Source organism: Acomys russatus, chromosome 19 (genome assembly GCF_903995435.1).
Source record: "Acomys russatus chromosome 19, mAcoRus1.1, whole genome shotgun sequence".
NCBI classification, from domain to species: Eukaryota; Metazoa; Chordata; class Mammalia; order Rodentia; family Muridae; genus Acomys; species Acomys russatus.
The window spans coordinates 51,692,676-51,710,972 of NC_067155.1; the positions used below are offsets into that span (position 1 = coordinate 51,692,676).

General features: G+C 51.8%; 2 protein-coding genes across 2 annotated transcripts in view; one reads left to right on the top strand and one right to left on the bottom strand.

Annotated features, from left to right (window-relative positions):
- Dnah10 (dynein axonemal heavy chain 10) overlaps positions 1-18,297 on the bottom strand; it is a 121,154-nt gene that overhangs the window by 54,767 nt on the left and 48,090 nt on the right. The window contains 13 exon segments of the mRNA XM_051161444.1: positions 469-587; positions 1,443-1,634; positions 4,204-4,350; positions 6,481-6,669; positions 7,398-7,550; positions 8,275-8,337; positions 8,339-8,410; positions 9,546-9,729; positions 9,827-10,096; positions 10,930-11,153; positions 12,686-12,919; positions 14,832-14,954; positions 17,463-17,696. Coding sequence (XP_051017401.1) covers positions 469-587; positions 1,443-1,634; positions 4,204-4,350; positions 6,481-6,669; positions 7,398-7,550; positions 8,275-8,337; positions 8,339-8,410; positions 9,546-9,729; positions 9,827-10,096; positions 10,930-11,153; positions 12,686-12,919; positions 14,832-14,954; positions 17,463-17,696 — 2,204 coding nt within the window.
- LOC127202718 (40S ribosomal protein S12-like) lies at positions 16,813-17,196 on the top strand. Its single transcript, XM_051161443.1, has one exon. It carries the CDS (start codon positions 16,825-16,827, stop codon positions 17,194-17,196), a length of 372 nt encoding a protein of 123 aa, XP_051017400.1. The 5' UTR covers positions 16,813-16,824.

Genomic DNA, 18,297 nt, shown 5'->3' on the forward strand with positions numbered 1-18,297 from the left:
AGTGCTGGGATTAAAGGCATGTGCCACTGCACCTCAGCTCATTTTCAAAGTTTTAACAGAGGAAGAAAGGTTTTCCCTGAATGTGGGCAGGACCATTGCACAGGTTGAGGTTCCCAGATTAAATAGAATTGGAGGAAGGAGAAAGTTTAGAGTGCCAGCACTGTCAGCTCTCTGCTTTCTGGTCTTCCCAGCTATGAGGCAACTCAGCGCTATGCTCCTGCCCACTAACTTGCCTCCAGGAACTTTACAATGCCTTCCCTGCTGCAAAGGATTCCATCCTCTCAGAATAAACCCCCTCTCCCCCCTCCCTCCCCATAATCTGATTTTTTTTATATATATATTTGGTTGCATCGATCAGAAAGACAGCTCATGATTGGGATTAACACAGACCCCAGGAAATAAAGCTCTCACCAAATGCTTCCCAAGAGGCTGCCCAGGACCCTCACCCACCCTCAGTAGGGTACTCACTTTGTCTGGGCCTGGCACAGAGAATTGATGACCACGGACTTGCCCCCTCCTGTGGGCCCTACCACCATTGTGGTGTGGCGGGTCAGCATGGTCTCGAACATTTGGACCACTTTATCCACCTGTGGGACAGACATGGGCAGCTGCCCTAAACATGGCTTTGGAAGAAGGTAATAGCAGCTTTATTAAGATGTAACTTGGAGGAAGGTGTAACTTGGGGCTGGTGAGATGGCTTAGCCAGGAGAGATGCTTGCCACCAGGCCTGATCACCTGAGCTTGTGATGGGAGAGAACCAGATCCTATGTAGCTAAGGCTAGCCCCAGGCCCCTGGGAGAGAACTGACTCCTATGTAGCTGAGGCTAGCCCTGAGGCTCTGATCTTCCTGCCTCTGCCTCCCAAGCGCTGAAGGTGTGTGCCACTAACGCCCATCTTTGCTCCTTTTATGGAAAAATGCTGTTTTATTGCGTGTCTAGGCCATTTATCTGTCTGCCAGCTGATGGAAACTGTAGCTTCCACACTCGGGCCCGCCACTGTGACTATCTGGCCATGGGAGCTCGTGAGTGTGGCTCTGAGCAGCCGTGTTCTCACTGTTCTTGGGCCACGCAGGGTGATTAACAGGTTCTAGGACGCCTCTGTGTGTACACGGAAGACCCAGAAGACTGCTTGCCAAGGCAATGTGTTATTTTACATTCCTGACAGGGAGTCTGTGTGTGTGTGTGTGTGTTTTCATGTGTGTGTGTCGTGTGCATGTGTGTCGTGTGTGTGTGCATGTGGTGTGTGTGTGAGAGGGGGGGGCGGGGAAGAGAGAAAAGAGAGAAGGAGGGAGGGGGTGAGGGGTGGGAAGAGAGAGAGAGAGGAGAGAGAGAGAGAGAGAAAGGAGAGAGAGAGAGGAGAGAGAGAGAGAGAGGAGAGAGAGAGAGCGCCACAAGTATAAGCCAAGCTGTAGAGGGTGCAGCAGTGGCGGTCCGGCAGCTCACCTGGACCGGCAGAAGCACGTAGCCATTCTCCTCCAAGACCTGCTCTACGGCATCATTGAAATCCGGGTAGCGCACGCGGGGGCAGTCCAGCCCGGGAAACAGGTCAGAGATGAGGCCCAGGAAGAGGGGGACATCCTCAAACACAAACTTGGGCAGGTTCATGTCCCGTAGTGCCCGCATCAAGACTACATCCTGCAGGGACCAGAGGACGGGAGATTGCCAAGGAGCCCCATGCAGCTGGGCGCACCCCGCCCCCTCCTCCTCCGGACACACAGTAGAATGTTTTTATAAAATTTAATGTGTTAAGTGTTTTATATAATCTAACATAAATACATGCCGAGAGCTGGCAAGGTAGGCTCAATTTTCTTTACCAATATATTTTATTACAACTTATTAACTGGGCGTACGTCACTTATAACCCGACTAACCAAACCAATAGGAAAAGAGGATTAAGGAACACAACAACAAAACCGTAAGGATATTAGTTCCGAGGATCGATTCTCCTGTCGTAATCAGCAGGATTTCTTCTGCTGGAACCTGGAGTAACCAGAACCCAGAACCTCAGCAGGAGCCTGAAGCCCTGAAGCCTTCTCTTGAGCGGTTCTCTCTAGGAGCGTCTCGAAGTGCAGCGATGAACAGCCAAAACTATTCCAAGTCTCCAAAAAGCCCCGTCTCTTGTTTTCAGCTCATTTATATATCTCCTCCCAGAGTCTGTTCACGGGATCTTTTCAGCTGGCTACAATCAAGCTCCTGCACGAGGTGGTTGGTCTTCTAGTGGATTAACCTCACCTGTTCTCTCACAAGACCGTTCCAATCCCACACTTGGGATCATAAAAAACAGGTTTATCTCTCCTTCAAAGGTGCCTGTGCTCAATCTGGCAAGAGACAACTTACTCCCACAAACTGTTCCTGACCTCCACAAGCACACCTCAGGGCAGGCATGCACATGCACACACACACACACACACTAACTAAACCAATGTAAAAAAGGTAATACATAGCCAAGTGAGGTGGCGCACATCTTTGATCTCAGCACTCAGGGAGGCTGAGGGAAGCAGATCACTCACTGAGTTCAAGATCAGCCTGGTCTACAAAGTGAGTCCAGGAAAGCCAGAGCTACACAGAGAAACACTGTCTCTAAAGACCAAAAAAGAAAGGGGAAAAAAAAGAAAGAAAGAAAGAAAGAAAAGTAATACATAACAAGATGTATTATGTTATAGATTTATATATTTTATATTATAAAATTTTATGTATTTACACACATAACTTTTGTATCATATATAAAAGATTCAATATTTAATAAAATATTCAGTGTAGTTATATATAACATTTCCTATTGTATACACTTTATGTAAAAATTTAAATAAAATTGGGGCAGCGTAATAGGGATTGAACCTAGGCAAATGCCTACTGCTGAGGTACATGCCCCGCTAAAACTTCACAAAATTCAAACTTCTGGCCAGCACTCAGGATCAGAGGCAGTGGGTTTCTGTGAAGTTGAGGCCAGTCTAGTCTACACAGTGAGCTCCAGGCTACGCAGGACTACATAGTGAGAAACTGTCCCCCAAAAAAAGGTTTTAATTGAATAATATGGAGTATAAAATATTGTAAGGTACAAAGCACTTTCATAGAATATTTTTATGAAAATTAAATATATGAAAATTTATATAAAATATAAATGATATTGGTGGAATTTACATTTCTTTTTTTCCCAACATTTTGTAGAAAATAAAAATCCAAAACGAAACTATAAAAATGGAATGTAAAAAAAAAAAAAAGGAATGTAAAATGTTAAGGTTTTTTTTGTTTGTTTTGGTTTTTTGGTTTGGGTCTTTCTGTGTAGGCTTGGCTGTCCTGGACTCACTCTGTAGACCAGGCTGGCCTCGAACTCACATCAATCCACCTGCCTCTGCCTCTTGAGTGCTGGGATTAAAGGTGTGTGCCACCACCCCGGCATGTCAAGTTTTATATCAAAACAAAAACTAAATATCTCACATGTACATCACTGCTGGTGGAAAACTGCACAAAAACGTCACCCCCAGAATGCCAACAATGAATCTGACAGGGGAGTAAATATCATGTCAAAGCAATGTGACTATTTCAACTTCATTGCAAAGAGGAAGCAGGATGATGTGGGGGGGGCGGTTCTGATCGGGGCCCACGTGTGCTCCTGTGAGGTATCCCACTGACTCCCATGAGGAAGTATGATTGGGGGCTGGACAGACAGCTCAGTGATTAAGAGCGCTGGCTGTTTTTCCCAAGGACCGGGCTCAATTCCCACCACCCACATGGTAGCTCACTATCGTCTGTAACTCCAGGGCCTCCAAGAGGACCAGGCACTCATGTGCTATACAAGCATATGAGGACACAATGCCCACATACATAAGGTAAATAAATTAATTAAAAAAAAATTTTTTTAAAGATGTGCAATCAACAGTCACTAATCGAAGAGAAACTCACGTTCCCACTTCTGCAGAAGGGAGCTCCTGTCACTCTGCTACCCTGCCACCCCCCACCACAACAAACAGGCTGACGGCTGCTGCGGGAGCACTCTAAATTGCTGTACTGCCACCGGGACTCTGGGCTTGACCTTAAAGGGACAAGTCTCTAAAGGCTTCACAGGAACGAGACCAGAGCAAAGCCAGACAGCTGATGGAGGGGTAGCCACGACCTAAGCTTCTGATGGCCCGCTCTGTCCCACATCCTCTGCTCTGCCTCTGCACGCGTACAGGAACCACACAGAGCCACAGGCACCGCCTACCTCCTGCAGGTCTGCGGAACCCCTCTTCAGCTCACCAGCCATGACCAGCACGGACTTCAGGGCCCGGAGCCCAAAGTCGTAATGGTGCTGTTTAGACAGCTGCTCCCGGGCCAGCTTGTACAGAACTGTCATCTTCTTGGCCAGCGTCTTTTTGACAGAAAAGAGTGAGAAGACAAGAATACAAGATAATGAGTGACAGAAAGCATCAGAGCATTGCTATGACAACAAAGAGACATAGGTATCCAGGGGCACCGAGCTACAGATCTGCAGAGCTGGTCTTCCGCGGTCAAAACATCAAGGTGCAGCTTCCTTTCCAAGTTGGGCACCTTTGGGGACTCATTCAAAGAACACCCCATGCTAGCCAGGAGGGGGGTGACTCATGGGAGGCGTCCTCAGGCAGTAGGATTATCAAGGTTATCCTCGGCTACATAGAGAGTTTGAGGCCAGCCTGGACTACCTGAGACCCTGTCTCAAACACACAAGCACACACGTGCCAAAATCTCACAGTTGTTCGCACAAAGCCAGGATTGTCACTGCCTTCAGTGGCAGCAGATCCCAGCAAGCCATCACAGTCTCTCACACAGAGCTTCCAGCTTACCAGGACTTCAATCTATCACACTGGTCCCCCTCCCCGCCCAGTTGCTGTTCCTTTTGCTGGTTTTGGTACTGGGGGGATGAACCCAAGACCACTGGGCTATGCCCCAACCCTTCATTATTTTATTTTGAGATGGAGTCTGGTTTTGAACTTATAATCTTCCCGCCTCAGTTTTCTAGAAGGCATGGGTTAGAGGCCATTATGAGCCACTATGCCCAGCCTATTCCCCTTTCTGATGAAAGTGTAGATTCCTAGGCTACATCAGTCAACCCCACTAGTCACCAGGGGTTGTATGGGAATTTGGATGAAAATTAACAAGAGATCTCATGCCGAAAAGTTCTGGCAGCTCTGGATGGGGTGGGGTGGGTACAATGACGGCCTTGAAAAGCATCCAGTGCAGGCCTGGAGAGATGGCTCTGTGGTTAAGAACACATACTGCTTTGGTGGAGGGCTCAAGTTTAGTTTCCCAGCTCTCAAGTTGTATGGCTCACAGCTACCTGTAAGTCCAGTTCCAGGGGAATCAGATGCCCTCTTCTGGCCTCTGGGGGAACTGCACCCATGTGCACATACACAGATTCATAATTAAAAATAAAATCTTTTTTTTTTTCCTTAAAGAGCATGCTTTGCATGAGGCACTGAGCTCCATCATCAGCATCACAGAAAAGAAGAGAGAGAAAGAGAGAGAGAGGGGCAGGCAAAGTGTGTGGGCAAATGTACCCATGTGCGCACATGCATACAGAAGCCAAAGGAAGAATTAGGTGTCCTCATCCATCTCTCTTCAGCACGCTGCCCCGTCACAGGCTCTCTCACTATTCTGACTAGTCTCCTCCCTCCAACGCTTGAGTTATAGACGTGTGCAGCTGTGCCCAGCTGTTTATGCAGATGCTGGGAATCCAGACTCAGGACTTCACAATTGCAGAGCAAGCCCATTCACCCAGTGAGCCATCTCCTCAGTCCTTACTTCCTATGTTTTGAGAGAAGGCCTCTCACTGCACCTGGAGTTGACGGATTGGTGAGCAGGCTGGCCAGTAAGCTCCAGGGATCTGCCTGTCCCCACCTCCCCTGTGCTGCAGTTGCAAGTGTGCATCGCTGCACCTGGCTTTCATGTGGGAGTGAGGACTCGAACTCGGGTCCTCATGCTCATGAGGCAGGCACTTTACTGAACAGACTTCTCCCTTGCCCCATGGTGTGACTTTTAAAGGCTGACGTGAGAGAGTCAGTCGGTGGCAAGGGGGTTGGTTTGTACTCTGGCTATGGCGACAGCCAGTCCATCTCTACACACGACGAGGGAAGGAACATGAACCGTGGTGACTTGTGAATACAGTGCATTCTTGGGCACCTCGCAGGCTGTGACAAAGGCCTGCATCTGTACCAATAAGATGTCATTTCTGGGGAGGGGTGCATGGGAACAAGGTTACTGCTGTCCCAACCTCTCAGTGAGTACATTCCCGAATTAAGTTACAGCTTCAGAGAGGGTAGGGATGGGGTGGGTACAGAGATGGGGGTGGGGTGGGGTGGGGGGGGTGAGGTGGGGTGGGGGGGGCAGGATCACCACAAAACACAACCTGGAACTGGCCATGGGCCTGCTTGGCACCGCCACCCACCCATGCTTGCCTTGCCCCGCCCACGCTCGCCTTGCCCCTCCGTGGTTACCTCCCCGCACCCCACCCCAGCGTGCTCACCTTGGCCCCCAGGAAGCCCTCAGAAAAGAGCATGATCTCGCAGATCTGCTGCAGGTCCGGCACAATGACGACCACAGGCCGGAACAGAGCCTTCACGGACTCAGGCAGCTCCGTACGGCCCGCATAGCCGGGGTTCATGGTGATGAAGATACCCATCCGGGAATCGAGGGAAATCTCCTGCCCTTCAAACTGGGTGTCAGGAGAGGAAAGGGGGGGGTGATGTAGCCTCCAGTTCACCTAGGGAGAGGATGCTGGGGCCGTGGGGGGGCATCCCCAAGGGAGAAGGTGATGTGGGCAAGATGGACTCTCTGGATTAAGACAGAATCCAAGATGTTGCCCAGAAGCCAGGTGTGGCGTCTGGCAGGTGTGGTCAGGAGTATTGTCTAATGAGGCGTGGTTTCTGGTGAGGTACAGTCAGATGTGTTGTCTGGCCAGGTTTGGTCAAGGGTCGTGTCTGGTGAGGTGTGGCGTCTGGCCAGGTGTGGTCAGGTTTGATGTCCAGTCAGATGTGGTAGGCAATCCCCATTGTCAGTGGCTTTAGGATCACCCTGTACACCTGTGGGCGCTTCTGTGCGCATTAACAGATGGAGAGCTAGCCTGAATGTGGGGGGTATTATCCATGGGACGCAGTGTCTGGATAAAGTTAAAAGAGGAAGAGAGAAAGCCGAGGAACACAGGCAAGTCCCCCTCTTAGCTTTGGGGTCCCAGTGATGGGAGCTGCCCTGCTCTGCTCCCCCTACAGGAACAGGCCAAATGAAACCTCAAGCCAAAACCATTGCTCCCCTTACGTTGTTGAGCGTGTGGTCACAGCAGCACAAGAGTAAGTGGCATGGCAGGTCTGAAAAATGACCCCCACCCAAAGTGCCACAAGCATCCATCCCGGGACAGGATGCAGGTGGCACCCCAGCTCCCCTCACCTGGAATGTGGTCAGCTGGTGGATCAGCGCGTTCCGGATGGTCTGGATCTGAGATGAGATGACGGACAACACAGAGGCATCGATCCGGTTGAACTCATCGAAGCAGCCCCATGCACCACACTGGGCGAGGCCAGAGAAGATCTTCCCGACAGCCTGGGGATTCCGTCAGAACCATCAGGGTTCTGTTCCTCCCGGAATGGGGAGCTTACATCTTCTAAACTAAACGCTGTAGAGAGCGGCTGGGTGGTGGACCTGCCTGGCTCGGCACTCAATGAATTTTCTGGCAATATTGCCAAGGCCCTCAGTAAGCTGGCTCCCACCTGGGGCTAGACAATCAAGACCATGTATTTGTATAAGACTCTAGATTGCCGGCTGGTAAAAAGTTGGAAGATCGCCAGGTGTGGTGGTGCACGCCTTTAATCCCAGCTCTCGGGAGGCAAAGGAAGGTGGATCGCTGTGAGTTCAAGGGCCAGCCTGGTCTACAAAGCAAATCCAGGAAAGCCAAGGCTACACAGAGAAACCCTGTCTCGGAAAAAAAAAAAGTTGGAAGATCTAGCCACAGTGGACCCACTGGTCCAAATGCCGTTATTGAACCAAAGCTGAACCATGGCGCCCTCTAGTGCTAGGGGTGCAGTACTGTGGATAGACACCGTCCTCACAACACTCTACTGCCCCTTAGTCATTTATATTGTCTCCCTGACGCCAGCAGCCTATGTGTTCAGGACTCCTGCCTTATGGCTGAGCAAAAGGTTTACCATAACATCCTCCCATCTGTCACCTGCCATTTTGGAAGAAAGGTGGCACACTTCCTAACCACATCTGCACTAGAAGCTCTCTGCAGGGGAATTGGGTGCCCAAAGGGATGGTGAGGCCTTACTTTGTAATCCATGCCTTCGCCACAGTTAGTGACAACACACAGCAGGCCCAGAGCTTTGGCGAGGGTCCTTGGTGGTCTCTGTCTTGCCAGTTCCCGCTGGCCCAGCAGGGGCACCTCCCAGATACATGGACAGCGCCTGTGAGCAGCCAAAATGCAAAGCACATGTGTTCTGGGTCCCAGAAAGAGCGCCACTCCCAGGTTCATCTCTTGGACACATGCACAGACACTGTGGCACTCAACTCCGTATGTCTCTGGCTCACACTGGTGCTCTCCCATCAATGCTGTCTCTTTAGACCACTCACAGATCAGCTTACACTTTTTAAAAAATTTATTTACTTATTATGTATACAGGGCACATTATATCACACTATAGATGGTTGCGAGCCACCATGTGGTTGCTGGGAATTGAACTCAGGACCACTGGAAGAGCAGCCAGTGCTCTTAACCTCTGAGCCATCTCTCCAGCCCTACACTTTTTTTTAAATTGGGTTTCACATAGCCCAGTTTGGCCTAAATCTTGCTATGTAGCTGGGCATGACCTTGAACTCCTGACCCTTCTACCTCCCCCTCCTGGCACTGGGACCACAAGCATGCCCACCACGCTCGGCTTAAGTTCACACTCGTTTTTAGAAAAACAACGGGCTTCTCATCTCATGGTCCAGTGAGCCATGGGCTTCGTGCTTCCGTTCCCTTGTGTACCCCGAGGTACAGCGAGGTGATGCAGAGACAAGTACAGAAGTGTGCCGCACACCGCATGGGCTTGACTCTCAGCTGTGAGCTGAGCTGTGAGCTAAGGAGCCCACCATGCAGGCGCTGCATGCAGTCTCTGGTACAACTCAGTGGCTGAGCGCTTGCTTACCGTGTATACAAGGTTCCATCCACAGCGCCACAAGCACGAGAATCCACCTTATGGTGGTGGACAGCTAACACACTGGCCCCATCCTGAGGGGAGACATGGTCTCCTCCTTCACTCCCCTTCTCACAGTCCTATCCATTCTAATCTTACACGTCTTCCTCATTTCTGCAAGTTTCTATTGTCCTCTGCCTCCACCCCCACTGCGCAGGGAATGCCGTGGCGTGGAACCGGTGCCCTACAGAAGATGTTCTCAGGGCTTTCAATTCCGATAGTGACAACCAGACTCAGAGTGGGAGACGCCCCCTGAGCTCAAAGCCAAGACACATACACATACACACACACACACACACACACACACACACACACACACACACACACGTCTAAGACAACCAACTCCAGGGTGAAACACGCTCACCTGTGTGAGCGTCAGGTAGATGCGGTCTGTGAGAGGTGTGATGACCAGCCTCCCGTTCAGGCCCATGTACTCATAGCCGTAGCCGAAGGTCCCCGTGCACTGGCGGATGTTGAGCTCATCTGGCTCACGGTCCCAGTAAAAACGCAGCTGGCTTTCCCACTCAAACTCCCGGGCCTCAAGGATGCTGGGGAAGAATAGGAAAAAAAGGAAGGGCCCGTAGCTCGGCAGACTTTAGAAGGTGAGAACAGTAAAACATCACAGCATCTGAGGGAGGGACCCACCTGCCCCGGATGAAGGAATCCACGATGTCCCGGGCATGTACGTCGATGATCAGGACCGTGTTGTATTTCTTCCTGTCGTTTTTGCTCAGCTGCATGGTGATCCGTGTGACCAGGTCATCAATCTGCCGGTGCATCTTCCTGCCGTAGTTCTTCATAGCCTGCTTGTCCCCTTGCTTGACCTTGTTGAAGACATCCTCCACTTCCCAGGTCCACCACACCTGGCTGGCGGCCAGCACCACCATGCCTTGGTACAGCAGCATCCAGTCCACCCTACGAGGGGAAGCACACTGGTCACAGGCTTGACAGATACGAGGTCCAGATGGAGGCTGGGATGCAGGTCAGCTGCAGCAGGTGTTCATGTGCCTAACCTGGAAAGCTCCAGGGCTGGACCATGAAGTACCAGGATAGTGATCCCCTCATAGGCTCCTGACCACATATCAGTGTATCCATCGTGGGGCCAGGGGCGTGGCTTAGCAATAGAGTCCTGGCTGAGAGGTGTAGCAGCTACACAGTAAGGCGCCTGCCCACTGGGATCCCGCCTGTACCACAGAGTGACAGAGACCCACAAAGCATCCTAGCACAGCTGCTCCTCAGTGCTAAGTGCCGACCTCACAGTGAGGCCTGCTCAGAAAAGGGATAACACGGCTCCTGGCTCAGGCCCCAGTGTCTGGTGACTGGCATGGAGCGGGCAGTGAGAGTTCGGATTCATTAATTCATTCTTGCAGGGCTGGGAATGGACCCCTTGGTTTCATGTATGCTAGACAAGCATTCTACCGCTGGGGGCTTCCAAGTAGATGTTCTTCCATTGAGCCAAGGCCCCAGCCCCTCACTGGGGGATTCTAGGCAGGAGCTCTACTGTAGAGTCAAACACCCTCTGCCCAAGTGGAATCTCTAACTCCTACAAGCTCACAACTCAATACCTGGCCACGTAGGAGGCACTGCCTAGAGCCATCATTTGAAACAGCCCTCAGCAGCTTAGTTGCTATGCTGTGTCACCTCATTGCAGTGTCAGCCCACCTGCCTCACACTCTTAAATCACCACCCGCGCCAAGGCGGCAGGACGAAGCCGCTTACCCTCGCACGCCCTCACACTTCCACATCACCTGCTTCTGTCCTCGCAGTATCTGAAGATGGCTTCCTTGGTGATGAGCCTGTTGGTCCGCCTCATTTCGTTGAGCACAGCGGTCATCCAGTCTTCCACGCGGCCCTCGGCCCGGATGATCTTGCGGAAGTTCATGACTTCTCCCTCTGCTGAGATCATGGCAGACACTAGCTTCTCCCCGCTGTCTCCGTCATGGAAGCGCAGCATGGCTATGTTGTCGTACATCTGCAAGACAGCAGGATGCAGGGTGGGATGCTGCTGTGGCGGCCACCATCCATCATGGCCGTGAGACTCTCGGGGTTGCCCTAGACCGATGCCCCCGCTGTCGTTCACTGGTTACTGGTTAGTCACCGGTCAGGATGGCAGACCACTTAACTCAGCTTTGTGCAAACACAAGACGGGCTTTCAGAAATATGGAAATCTAGTGTCAATGTGGGAACAGAGTGGTCCAGATACACACAGCAGAGGGAGGGGTTGAACCTGAGGTGAAAATTTATTAAATGCTGGGTGTGGTGGTGCACGCCTTTAATCCCAGCACTTGGCGGGCAGAGAGGCAGACAGATCGCTGTGAGTTCGAGGCCAGCCTCGTCTACAAAGTGAGTCCAGGACAGCCAAGGCTACACAGAGAGACCCTGTCTCAAAACAAAAAATTATTACTCATCCCTGTATGAAAACCTCAGAGACATGAGGTGCCTCCAGGTAACTCTGGGCCATTTGTCCTGCTCCTTGAGGCCTGAAAGAGATACCTTAAAAATGGACCTGGGAGGACGCCACAGATGACAGGAGCCACATATCACGGATGTGAACCCTAGCAGTGACATCTATTTCTGTCACTGAGCAAAAGAAAATTCTGGAACCCGAGTGCTTTAGGGCCCCATGGAATAACATCAATGCTGCAAATCAAAGAGACAATGTGAAGAGTAGCCAGCTAGCTGTGAAGAGTAAAACGGGGAGTCTCTTGAGAGAGGCCAGAAGAAAGTGGGGTGATCTCTAGCACCTATGCTCTACAGCAGCAACAGCCTGGTTAAAAGTGGGGAATCAGCCAAGCACAGGGGCCACATAGTCTGTAACTGGGTGGCTGAGGCAGGAGGATGTCCAGTACAGGCCAGCCTGGGCTACAAACCTTCTCAAAAGAAGAAAGGGAAGAACGAAGGAAGGGACAAGAAAGGAAGGAAACAGCCCACCTCTTGAGAAGGGAAACATTTGGTCAAAGCCAGGAAATTTTTACCTGAACTTGACTGCTTGCCTTGACACCAAGTCTCCACCTTCACCATTGCCCTGAACTCAATCCTGGGCCCTGACCTTCCCCAGAACCCTGACCTTCATGGGCCCTGACCTTTCCCCATGCACTGTAACCTTTCCCATGGTTCCTGACCTTCCCCATGGGCCCTGACCTTCCCCAAGACCCTGACCTTCCCCATGGATTCTGACCTTCTTCATGGGCTCTGCCTATCCCCATGGGCCCTGCCTACCACTGTGCACCCTGCCTATCGCCGTGCGCCCTGCCTATCGCCGTGGGCCCTGCCTATCGCCGTGCACCCTGCCTATCACCATGCGCCCTGCCTATCCCCGTGGGACCTGCCTATCCCCGTGGGCCCTGCCTATCCCCGTGGGCCCTGCCTATCCCCGTGGGCCCTGCCTATCCCCGTGGGCCCTGCCTATCCCCGTGGGCCCTGCCTATCCCCGTGGGCCCTGCCTATCCCCGTGGGCCCTGCCTATCCCCGTGGGCCCTGCCTGGCCTTGAAGGTGAGCCTCACCTTGATCATATGCTCTTGCACGCAGAGTGGGTCGCTGTTGCCCAAGATGCTGAGCAGCTCATCATCCGAGATGAAGAAGAACCTGGGGAAGGCATTCCTCTTGGAGTCCAAGTAGTCATTCAGGCTCTTCTGGCACTTCTCCAGGCCCTCGCTGATGGTCTGGAGGTCGTGGAGGCGGTTTGGAGCCTCACAGCATCGCTTTATCACCGGGTCTTTCAGAGTGTCCCCCATGATCTGGATAAGGTCAGAGAGACATCAGAGTGTCATCCAAGTGGCAGAAATGCTGTCCCTACAGCCCCCAGAAGGCACTGATCAAGGCACGACAGGACCAGAGCAGGCATGCCCCAGCCTCAGGGAGACCAGTGTGAAGCTGCCGAAGCTCTAGGCAAGGGAATCCCAGCAGCAGCCAGTGCACATTTCTGGTTTGTCCCTTGCCTTCCCATCGGGAGGCCTGCTGCTTATGAACAGTGCCCTACCCACCTGCAACAGTGCTGTAGGAACCAGGCCCGACTGGGCTGCCTGCCTGTCTTGCTGTTTCATGTCCTGTTTCTAGCAGCTTCCATGTCTGTGTTTATCTTGGTTAGCTAGTCATGTTTACTGCTCTGAGAACGCGCCCCTCCCTTCCTCGAGACTTTCCCTCCTGTGTGCAATCACCTCTTCAGGGATTTCACCTGGGAGGAGGATTCCTGTTTTGCTGCCTATAAGAAGGCTCTTTGGAACTCTGGGGGGACGAGAATAATAAACCGCTGCCGCGACCGCTGCTACTGCAGCTGCTGCTCTCTTAGCACGAAGGACCCGCTGTGTTATTGTGTGTGTGTGTGTGTGTGTGCATATGCGTGTGTGCGTGTGTGTGCATGAGTTAAATCCGCAGTCCCTCGCCCTCTCGGTACCGTGGTGGCGCGGGTGCCACACAGTGCTGCACACAATAGGTGCTCAACTACTGCTTATGAGATTAATGGAGCCATCAACTCAATTGGGATCCATTTGTACACACAGGATATTCACCTAGTGGTAATTTCATGCCAAAAAGGATGGGAGAAGGGGGAGGGGAGCGGGGAGGAAAGGAATGAAATCGCCTAGATGTCCATCAGTATGAAACCAGGCAAAACCAAAAAACAAACAACAACAAAAAAAAAACCCACAACCACCACCGCAACCAAAAACTTAGCTATTTCTGGACTGACGTGCACAAAAGAGGGCTGGCAAGATGGCTCAGCCTGCAGAGGCTTGCCATCAGCTTGCGTTCAATGCCCAGGCCCCACTTGGTGGAAGGAGAGAACTGACTCTCACAAGGTGGCGCTTCATACATGGCCTGTGGCATGTGTGGTGTGTGGGAGCTAGGACAGCGGAGGAAGACATGCATGCGCGCGTGCACACACATAAACACAATGTAATTTAAAAGGGTAAAAAAAATATGTCAAAGATATGAATGGAAAAGAGATGACTACATTGGTGGAGGTGTCCTACTGTAGACCACTCTTGGGTTTATCTATCTATCTATCTATCTATCTATCTATCTGTCTATCTATCTATCTATCTATCTGTCTATCTATCTATCCTTATGTAGGACCAAAAAGTCTAGAGCAACACATGGTCAACTGTTAGATGGATCAATAAGCAGACATTTTTGCTGAGTAAATTAAAGTCATAGGTGACGACAGAGAGCTTCAGAAGCGGCCCCTGCAGGGCCCAGTCCACAGAGATGCCACAGCATCTGGTCACACACTCCACTCTCGTCCCACACACAGCCCTGATGCCGACACTGTCCACTCTCATGCTGACAGTGACCACTTTCACAATGACACTATCCACTCTCACTCTGACGCCATCCACTCTCACTCTGATGCCGTCCACTCTCACGCCGACGCCGTCCACTCTCATGCCGACGCCGTCCACTCTCACGCCGACGCCATCCACTCTCACTCTGATGTTGTCCACTCTCACGCCAACACCGTCCACTCTCATGCCAACACCGTCCACTCTCACTCTGACGTCGTCCACTCTCACGCCGACGCCGTCCACTCTCACGCCGACGCCGTCCACTCTCACGCCGATGCCGTCCACTCTCACGCCGACGCCGTCCACTCTCATGCCGACGCCGTCCACTCTCACGCCGACGCCGTCCACTCTCACGCTGGCCACTTGCCCTTTTAAATATCCTGTCGATGTTGTCAAACTTCTTGGCCTCCTCCGGCAGCTGGGCCCGTATGTCACCTCCGATGAAGATGCTCTCCAGGTACATCCACTTCCTCTGAACCAGCATCCAGATCTGAAAACGCACCATATGTCAAAGTCACAGGGTGATGAGGCACCAGCGACACACGCAAAATCCCTCCCTGACCTGGGATATGTCCAAGTTGGCTGAGTCAGTGCAAGGACTCGGCAGGCCCAGTGGCCCCGTGTGCACAGACATGGCCACTACCTCTTCTACCCCGAGCGCCTAGCCCTCCTGGGGGCTTTTGGTTAGTTGGGGTCAGGTGTGCAGAGAGAGAGCGCAGTCGGGAGGTCTGAGACACGGTGGCTCGCCTGTGAGCGGACTGGCTTTGTCAATTAGACTCTGCCATAGGTATGTGTGTACTGGGGAAACTGCCGTGCAAGGTTCGGCACTATCTGTGGTCCGGGCACTGTCGGGACACCTCAGAATAGATCCTGCAGAGTTGGGGGTTACTGTGCGGGAATGAAACATTCTAGAGGTGCCGGGCATGGTGGCACACGCCTTTAATCCCAGCACTCGGGAGGCAGAGGCAGGTGGATCGACCTGAGTTTGAGGCCAGCCTGGTCTACAAAGGGAGTCCAGGACAGCCAAGGCTACACAGAGAAACCCTGTCTCAAAAAACAACAACAACAACAACAACAAAGAAAGAAACATTCTAGAGGACACAGCTTTACTCGAAAGCAGAATGGCACTCCCCATGCCAGTGTCTAGTTAGGCTCAGAACTTGGAGCCAGCTTTGTCATCCTCAGTGATCAGTGCAGAAGCCCATGTTCGTGACAAGCCATGCCCCACCTATTCAGCCATTCTGTCTCCAGACACAGACACCAAAGAAGGGGAAAGTGAGACTCAGATACATAGCTTGGTCAGGAAACTCTCCCAGCAGCACTTCTGTAACACCCAGCAGGTAGGAGCAGTGGAAATAGGGCCACGGAGTGGTGAATGGCTAAACCATGCATGGTATAGCATGCAACCATGAAAAGGAGAAAAGCAAAGGCAGATTGCTACCATGTGCATGAGCCTTAAGTGTGATTTCACACATATGAAACCTACAGAGTAGGCTGACATGGAACTAGAAAGCCAATGAGTGGTTACCAGGAGCTGGGAAGTGATGGTTTGGGGGTTTTCTTCTATAGTGCTGAGAAAATGTTGGAGCTGGGAAGTGATGGTTTGGGGGTTTTCTTCTATAGTGCTGAGAAAATGTTGGAGCCCAATGAAGGCCGAGTTTGCACAACACAAATGCTCTAAAGGCCCCTGCCCTGCACATTCCACGGTGGTTTATTTGGCTGGTGAGATAGCTCAGTCTAGAAACTGCCTACTGCTCAAGGACAAAGACATGGGTTGAGCTCCCCAGCACCCATGCTGTAACCCCAACACTGAGATGGTGGAGACAGGGGGATGCCTGGAGCTCACAGGCGAATCAGTGTGCTCCATGTTCAAAGGAAAACCTCCTCTCAAAAAACAAGGTGGAAAGCCGGGCGTGGTGGCGCACGCCTTTAATCCCAGCACTCGGGAGGCAGAGGCAGGCGGATCGCTGTGAGTTCGAGGCCAGCCTGGTCTACAAAGTGAGTCCAGGATGGCCAAGGCTACACAGAGAAACCCTGTCTCGAAAAACCAAAAAAAAAAAAAAAAAAAAAAAAAAAAAAAAAAAAACAAGGTGGATTTGGGTGGTGGCGGCACATGCCTTTAATCCCAGCACTTAGGAGGCAGAGGCAGGTGGATCTCCGTGAGTTTGAGTCCAGCCAGGTCTACAACGCGAGTCTAGGACAGCCAAGACTACACAGAGAAGCCCTGTCTCAAAACAAAACAAAACAAACAACCCCCTAAAAACAAATAAATAAAAAGGAAGGATACACATGGAGCCTCATATACTTGTGCACACATATGCACTTATGCACATATATAGACCCTCACTGCTGGAGCTGTAATGGACGTCAACACTGCTCTTCAAGAGGTGCTGAAGACCGCCCTCATCTACGATGGCCTAGCACGTGGCCTACAGGAAGCTGCCAAAGCCTCAGACAAGCACCAGGCCCACCTTCGTGTGCTGGCATCCAACTGTGCTGAGGCCATGTATGTCAAGCTGGTGGAGGCACTGTGTGCTGAGCACCAGACCAACCCGATTAAGGTCAGTGACAACAAGAAACTGGGGGGCTGGGTAGGCCTCTGTAAAGTTGATCAAGAGGGGAAGCCACGGAAAGTGGCTGGCTGCGGTTGCAGTTGTACAGTGGTTAAGGACTATGGCAAAGTATCTCAGGCCACGGATGCCATCGAGGAGGACTTCAAATGTAAGAAATGAATAGATAAATTGGCTCAAAAATTATTTTAAATCATAATAAAGAGGGCTGGAGAAATAGCTCAGTGGTACAGAACTTGCCTATGTTCAATTCCCTGAAACACACACACACACACACACACACACACACACACACCACTGCCACCACTACTACCACCAGCTGTGCCACAAAACAGTCGTTCATTTCTAAGCACATATAAAATTCCCGTTCCCATATACAAAGTTCCCACGAGTACTGGCCGCACATTTTCCATCTTCCATGCCCTCACCTCGATGACCTCCCCTATCAGAGACAGTGTCTTCTCCCACTTATGGACGGTTTGCAGAAAAGGCCCCACGAATCTGCTCCCAGAGATGCTCTGCAGGTTGACGGTGTTGTCATCCAAGCACTGGATGATGTCATCCACGGACCCCAAGATGTAGCCTCGCTCCTGTGTGCCTTTGTAGTACTTGACCACAGTGAACTTCATGTTCTCCCAGGTGTCTAGGATCTCCTTCACAGCCTGGCAGAGGGAAAAAGCAGCATTTGGACTCCCATGTGGGAGAGCGAGAAGACCCTGACCCAGCAGCCTCCTCCCCGGTGTGTTGGCAACTCAACCCGCTGTCCCAGCTCAATAGTCTGAGAAGTCGGGATTCTCCGCAGCATCAGTGTTTCCCGCCTACCCCGCTCATGCTCCGCCAGCAAGCACGTTACATGTTACATGTGGGATCTCATCTGACCCCTCCCCCCAAAAGGGATTAGTATGCAGAGATAGGCTCAGAGAGGCCACATGGTGTGCCAGGTGTGCCGCTGAGCACCAGAACTGGAGTCTCAGCTCCGCAGCTCCCTGTGTAGCCAGAGGGTCTTGCCCTGTGCTCACCCCGCTGCTGAGCAGGAAAGCCTGAGTACACGACGCTAGGCCCAGCGTGATTCCACACTGATATGTACTCACGGGTATATCTGTATGTAGATGTTTACGTGCATGTGTGATTTACTCTCCAGTGAGACAGGCCCCCGGGCATGCCGTTGAGGGATCATCTTGATTAGGTTCAGCTGGAAAGGTCCACCCACTGTGGGCGGCACCATTCCCTAGGCTGGGTGGGGGGGCGAGAAAGCAAACTGGG

Excerpts from the sequence above, each read along its gene's own strand:
- LOC127202718 (XM_051161443.1), top strand. The coding sequence starts at position 16,825 with ATGGACGTCAACACTGCTCTTCAAGAGGTGCTGAAGACCGCCCTCATC.